Source organism: Sapajus apella, unplaced genomic scaffold, assembly GCF_009761245.1.
Source record: "Sapajus apella isolate SASKATOON/1434 unplaced genomic scaffold, GSC_monkey_1.0 scaffold3740, whole genome shotgun sequence".
In the NCBI taxonomy this organism is placed as follows: domain Eukaryota; kingdom Metazoa; phylum Chordata; class Mammalia; order Primates; family Cebidae; genus Sapajus; species Sapajus apella.
In genome coordinates this window covers 1-6,661 of record NW_022440666.1, presented here as the reverse complement: position 1 = coordinate 6,661, position 6,661 = coordinate 1, and the positions used below count along the sequence as shown (strand labels likewise).

General features: G+C 43.2%; 1 protein-coding gene across 1 annotated transcript; it reads right to left on the bottom strand.

Annotated features, from left to right (window-relative positions):
- Window positions 1-36: 36 nt before the first annotated feature.
- LOC116547598 (zinc finger FYVE domain-containing protein 26-like) lies at window positions 37-6,515 on the bottom strand. Its single transcript, XM_032273496.1, has 6 exons — window positions 5,870-6,515; window positions 4,636-4,899; window positions 2,311-2,430; window positions 2,058-2,222; window positions 1,261-1,479; window positions 37-338 (listed from the first exon to the last, which is right to left on the bottom strand). The coding sequence occupies exons 1-6, from the start codon at window positions 6,021-6,023 to the stop codon at window positions 232-234; spliced, it is 1,029 nt and encodes a 342-aa protein (XP_032129387.1). The 5' UTR covers window positions 6,024-6,515; the 3' UTR covers window positions 37-231.
- Window positions 6,516-6,661: the final 146 nt, after the last annotated feature.

The window sequence follows — 6,661 nt, the reverse complement described above, 5'->3', positions numbered from 1 at the left end:
TTCCTGGCAGTTATATATATATATATATATATATAACTGCCAGGAAGTATCAAGAGAAAAAGGAAAAAAACAAGGCACGTTGCATTTTCACAGATTTGTATAAGATAAAAGATTAAGTCTGGAAGAAATCCTCACTCTCTGTGCTAACCCCAAACACAAATGCACTGAGCCCCTGGCTATCTTGATGAAATAATCAGGAAGGCCCATGGCTGACTTGCATAGAGGTGGCTCCTACCTCTCTGGGGGAACTTGTCTCTCAAACAGGAGATGCGACACCAGCTGGGAAGAGCTCTGTTGCAGCAGAACAAAGGGATTTCCTACCTTGACCTCCACATGATCTGCAAAGGTAAAGAATATGATCTTTGTTTGCACCACTGACTGCAAGAGTTCAAAGCCCTGTTTCCCAGAATCAAGAAAAAAGTAAAGTGTCAAAATGAAGACAATATTGAGAGCCTTCTGTTAATTCATTCTAGGTAAAAGGTATTCTCAGCATGAACCTGACCACAAGTTTATCTATATCTTACCACTGCTCTAAAGACTTCCAACCCCAGATGAACTTCAGTGGGCAGGTCTAGCCATGGACACATAACTCCTGCTCTCTTCAACCCAATGGAAGTGCATGCAGTACTCACTCTGCGGGCTTAGGAAAGAATCTGGCACTCAGACTTGATTCCTCTGCTGGGCCCTCAAATCCACAGTGGACCACAGGTCTGACAGAGATATTTTTGAGTCACTAATTCCATGAAAATTGAGTACTCCCATGTGCCTTACAATTAAACTAGCACAAGATGAATACAATAGCCAGAGATGGGGCCGGGCACAGTGGCTCACACCTGTAATCTTAGCACTTTGGAGGCTGAGGTGGGCAGATCACGGGGTCAGGAGTTTGAGACCAGCCTGGCCAATATGGTGAAGCCTCGTTTCTACTAAAAATACAAAAATTAGCTGGGCGTGGTGGTGCACACCTGTAGTCCCAGCTACTCAGGAGGCTGAGGCAGAAGAATCACTTGAACCTGGGAGGCAGAGGTTGCAGTGAGCTGAGATCATGCCACTGCACTCCAGCCTGGGCAACAGAGCAAGACTCTGTCTCAAAAAAAAAAAAAAAAAAGTCAGAGATTAATAAGCGAGGAAGACCTTACAAATCTAGTGTTCTTGGTTGCTGCTGTTATCTAGAGCCTTTTAATTGTGCATCTTTTCTCTTCCTTGCCCTGAATGCTAGAAGTCCTGCCATAAATCTATTGCCTCTTTCTTGCTACCTACCAGGCTCAGAGCTCAAACTTCGAAGGAGAACTGCAGCAAGCCTGCTGCAGTAACTGAAGAAGGTACCCAAATAGTCCATCTGCCTGCTGCCTGCTGGGGTCTGTTTGCCCAGGTTCTTCTGGAGAAGCTGAGTCTGGATCTGCACAGGGTGGGCCTCTGCTTCTGAAGCTTTCTGGGCTGCTTGTTCCACCAGGGAAGAGAGTGGAGGAGTCCTGGGCTCTGAGAGGAGTATGGCAGGAGAAAGAACACAGCCTTTAGTCTGTGCGTCCAGCTCTGGGTCAATTTCTGACTGGATATGTGAACTGGGCCTACTATACACTGCCTGGGGCATCTGACAGCCGCCTGGGCACTACACTTACAAGGCAAATATAAATTTGTAAGTCAGTCACTCAGACAAGTGATTCTCAGCCAGGAAGAGCTTTGAGTCTGGAGTGTATAAAATTACTATGGGGTGTATAGTTCTATTTTTACCCTTGTTTCTGGGGTAGAACAGCTTAATGAAGAACATAGCCAGCTTTTGGGGAAGGGTTCATCAATATTTACTGAGCACCTGCTGGCTGTATTTCTCATTCATTGTGAGAAAAATGTATTAGCTAATGCAGTGTTCACCATACATGAGAGGTGGGAAAACAGGTGAAGTGAAGTTATGAGACACTGAGACATGACCTGGCTAACTAAAGGGCTGATGGAGCCCAGGTCTGGGGTCCCAAGCTTCTGTGCCAAAGTGCTTTGTCACTCTCAGCTATTTCCTTTCCCCAGTTCAGCTCTTATCTGTTCCTGAGCAGACAGCCTTGTACCTGGCAGCTCTAGTGCCTCTCTCAGTGACTGAAGGACCTGATCTAGCTGCTGGGAGAGGGCGGTGTGGCTGGCAACACAGTCCTCAGTTAGGCTGGGCCAGCACATCTGAAGCAGTTCAGTGATGCTGCATCGTAGAGGGCCTCCTCCCTTTTCTTCCACACTCTCTATGGAAAGAAAATGAGAAAGAAAAAGTGAAGTCTGCTGCTGACCTAATATTCCAAATCCAGAAGAAAAGAGAAAAAAGAAACTCACCTGATTTAGTTTGACCGGCTGTCATAAGCAAGTAATTGAGAATCTTACTGATTTGCTGAAGAACAACTGGAAAACCTCGAATGCCATCGGCAATTAGGAGTACGTGGTCTATCCGTCGACCTGGAAATAGATGAAAAAAGAAGGAATGCAAAAAAAAAAAAAAGACATTGAGGTATTTTCAGAGATTGACACTCAGTCCTGTATGTACCTGTGGAATTTTATCCTCTTCAATATTAAGGAGGAAATATATGCTGTGCCATTTGGGGTGACAACCAGTATACTTCGCTAATTTCATGCCTGAGATTCTAGGACTGCCTCTGGCAAGATGCCTCAGCTGTCAACAACATCAGCAGATTCAGAATCTCCAGCACTCCTATGGAATTGCTGTCCCAAGCCAAATGGATTTGCCATGGTACTGCCCTAAGCTGTGAACTTGGGCGGGGATCATATCTGTCTTCTTTAATTGCTTTAAGAGGTATCTTGACATTCCAACTAGACTATAAACAACTTTATGAACACAGATTATGCTTTATATCTCTCCTATACTCCCATATACTTGGGATAATCTGGAAATACAGTGGTCACTAAATTAATCCCCAAATCAGTGTATTGAAGAGATATTTGCACTCCCATGTTTGTTGCAGTACTGTTCATAATAGCCAAGATTTTGAAGCAACCTAAGTGTTCATCAGCAGATGAATGGATAAAGAAAATGTGGTACCTATACACAATGGAATACTATTCAGCCATAAAAAAGAATGAGATATAATCATCAACAACATGGATAGAACTGAAGATCATTGTGTTAAGCGAAATAAGCCAGGCACAGAAGGACAAACATGACATGTTCTCATTTATGTGTGGGATCCAAAACTCAAAACAACTGAATTCATGGGGATAGAGAATAGAAGGATGGTTACCAGAGGCTGGGAAGGTAGTAAAGCATGGGGGATGATGGAGATGGTTAATGGGTATAAAAAATAGAGGCCAGGTGTGGTGGCTCACACCTGTAATCCCAGCACTTTGGGAGGCCAAGGTGGGTGGGTGGTGAAACCCATCTCTACTAAAAACATAAAAATTAGCTGGGCGTGGTGGCACATGCCTGTCATTCTAGCTACTCGGGAGGCTGAGACAGGAGAATCACCTGAACCAGGAGACAGAGACTGCAGTGAGCTGAGATCATGCCACTGCATTCCAGCCTGGGTGACAGAGTGAGACTCTGTCTCAAAAAAAAAAAAGTTAGAAACAATGAATAAGACCTAATATTTAATATGACAACATGGGGACTATAGTGAATAATTCAATTGCACATTTAAAAATAGCTGGAAGAGTATAACTAGCTTGTTTGTAACACAAAGGATAAATGCTTGAGTGGATGGATACCCAATTTTCCATGATATGACTGTTACTCATTGCATGTCTGTACCAAAAAATCTCAAATACCATATAAACATATACGCCAAATATGTACTCACACAAATTAATAAAACAAGACTTCCTTATGGATTGACATGAAACTGTTTCAGTGATTAAGAGCTTGAAAAATATTTTATTTTAGGATGTAAGTATTAGATGAGGGGAAGGGCAGATTATTGGACAAAAACAGCATTGTATATACCGTATACTTTCTTTGAAGGACTATGTAAACATTAAAGGACATTATAACTGACAGCTCAGAGGTGTTTTGGAGGGGTGCATAGAAGAGTTAAATAGTGGGCTTGATGCTGCTATCCTTAGAACATCTGCTTGCAAGGTTGGCCCTTGGCTGGCACTGTGGACTTGACTGGTAAGAAGTTTCCTATGCTGATATAAAACTTTCCCTAAGTGACAGTAGCTCAATGGGCCTAAAAACTTTGTACGATGTGATTTATGCTGAGCACCTGCTTTCCTTTTGGGAATCTGGAATTTGCTACATGCTAAGCAGAGAGTGTTTTCATCACTAGTCCTCAAAAAAAACACCTCGGGTCTTGGGTCTCTAATGAGCTTCCCTATAGACAATACCTTGCAACTGCTGGTACAACTCATTGCTGGAGGAATAAGCGTGTCCTGTGTGACTCCACAGGGAGAGGACTCTTGGAAGCTTGGACCTGGTTTCCTTCAGATTTTATCCTATGAGCCTTTTACTTTGCTGATTTCTCTTTGTATCCATTTGCTGAAATAAATCTTAGCTCTATGACTGTATCTGATTGGATGTGATGAAATTTCATAATCCATTTGCCATGTGCTTCTTCCAATAACTGCTTTCTTCCTGGACAATTTACCAAGACTCTCAGAAACCCATCTCATTTGAGAATGAAGGGATATAGTTAAACACAGCACACTCACCCCGCCTTTCAAGGCTACTGTTCAAACGCCGTTCGGCCGTCTCCAAAAGCTGCTTGCAGGTTTTCCAGAGCTGGCATTGAGAGCAAGCTAGGTCAAACGCAGCCATGGCAGGGGGACTGAGGTCTTCCAGAACCTCTCTCAGGGGAGGAGTGGGCTCCATCAGAGCTGTGTTTATCCAAAAGTCCTCCTGGAGCGTGGGGATGGGCTCTCCAGAGGTGCTGAGCAGCTTGTCGGTCACATCAGAGATAGAGTAAAACACCATTCCTGGCCATCAAGCAGTGAAATAAAAAGCAAGGGGTTAAAATGATTCTCACTACAACTTTTATTAGGCAAAGTAGTTATTTAAAAAATGTTCACCTGCACAGGGTACCTTCTATGTATATTAGTACTATCATTATGGCCCATGCTTGTGGATTCAAAACAGTAGCACGAAAGGAAGACCAAGAGAAACTCTGAGTGGTCCAGATGAAGGAGGGCTTCTTCCAAATGGGGTCTCAAAGTAGGTTCAGAAAGAATGAGGTAGATGTGTGTGTGCTAATCAGAAAAGATCTCTAGACCACATCGCTAAAAAGCAAGGTAGACTGTAGCATTGTCCTAAGAGCCTATTTATATTAAAAGCAGAAAGGATGTGTATATGTTCTTGTGAATAGGCAAAGAAAATTTCTGGGATAATATACAGGGAGCAATATGTGATGGTACCTTGGTATGTAGAGCCTAGGTCAGTAAGAGTTGTGAAAATGTGAAAGATGATTCCAGCTTCAAGAAATAATGAAAGGATGGGCTCTTTTGCAGTGCATCCAAGGTTGGGAAATTGAGACCTGTGAATTCTAGGGCTTATATTTTAATATCCAACTTCACTTTATAGAACAGTAAAATAATATGCTTTATCCCTGAATAACTTACATGGGAAGGAAATAAACTCCTAACCATTTCCTGAAGCCAGAGACAGTGGCCATCAAAACACAGGTTAAAAATAGTGTTCATAGGCTTCAGTTTATGTCACATAGGATAAGCTTCATGCAGTAGGTCGAGTGGTGGTGTGTGAGCAGCCTGGGCAGGGAAGTTGGGCGCAGCTGGAAAACTGGATGGATAGAGTTTGCTGTTTTTCAAGGCAGCTGTCCTGTATTGAATTTCTGCTCACTCTCATGAGCAGCCTAGGATTCTGGTGGTTTCTTCCCTTTTCCCCTCTTTCCCGGCTACCTCATCATTTATAGTGTTAGCAGGGAGGCCTGACCTGCTGCCGCAGCGCTGCCAATGGCCTGTAGAGTTGAGCGGCCACTGCCAGTTCTCCGAATGGTGTTGCTACCCCCATCTGTGTTCTGGTTTTCAATCTTGTGCTCTACTTGGGCCAGCTCTTGGATCACTTCCTGGTAGCGCTCCATGAACATCAGTTCCCCTGAACTGGGTGAGGACTTCAGGTTGAATGTGAACAGCACCTGTCATGGGAAAGGGAGAGTGTAGGCCCTGGTGGTCCCACTGATTTAGGGAATGTCCATAGACAGGAGATCTTGCCAACCATTAGACTGTGGCCCTAAGATGTATTTGTGCTTTGTAGGGTCAGAAGAGCACTGAATGTTAGAAGAGCAGGTCAACTATAAAAAATAATTCATAAAAGAAAACCACCAAAGCCTCAGTAGAAAATAGGCAAAAGCTGTGGACAATTTCAGAGAAAATATATATGACTAGCATATCAATGAGAAAATATTTTTTCCCTTATCAGCAATCTAGGAATTTAAGTAACAATACCATTTGGCATGTATCACAATAACAAAGTGCAAAAACAAACCTTTAGGAGCTGGTGTAACATTGTCACAACTTTTTTGACAAGCAGTTTGGCAATCTATAAAGCTTTCAAAGTGTTTCTATCTTTTGACTCAATAATTTTTTTTTTTTTTTTTTTTTTTTTGAGTCGGAGTTTCACTCATGTTACCCAGGCTGGAGTGCAATGGCACGATCTCGGCTCACCGCAACCTCCGCCTCCTGGGTTCAGGCAATTCTCCTGCCTCAGCCTCCTGAGTAGCTGGGA

Bases quoted from the DNA above. Each gene is read 5' to 3' on its own strand.
- LOC116547598 (XM_032273496.1), bottom strand. From the start codon at position 6,023: ATGTTCATGGAGCGCTACCAGGAAGTGATCCAAGAGCTGGCCCAAGTA. The intron at 2,431-4,635 runs GTGAGTGTGCTG...ATCTATTTCCAG, and splicing joins CAGTAGCCTTGAAAGGCGGG to GTCGACGGATAGACCACGTA. The intron at 339-1,260 runs GTAGGTAGCAAG...TTACCTTTGCAG, and splicing joins AAGTTTGAGCTCTGAGCCTG to ATCATGTGGAGGTCAAGGTA.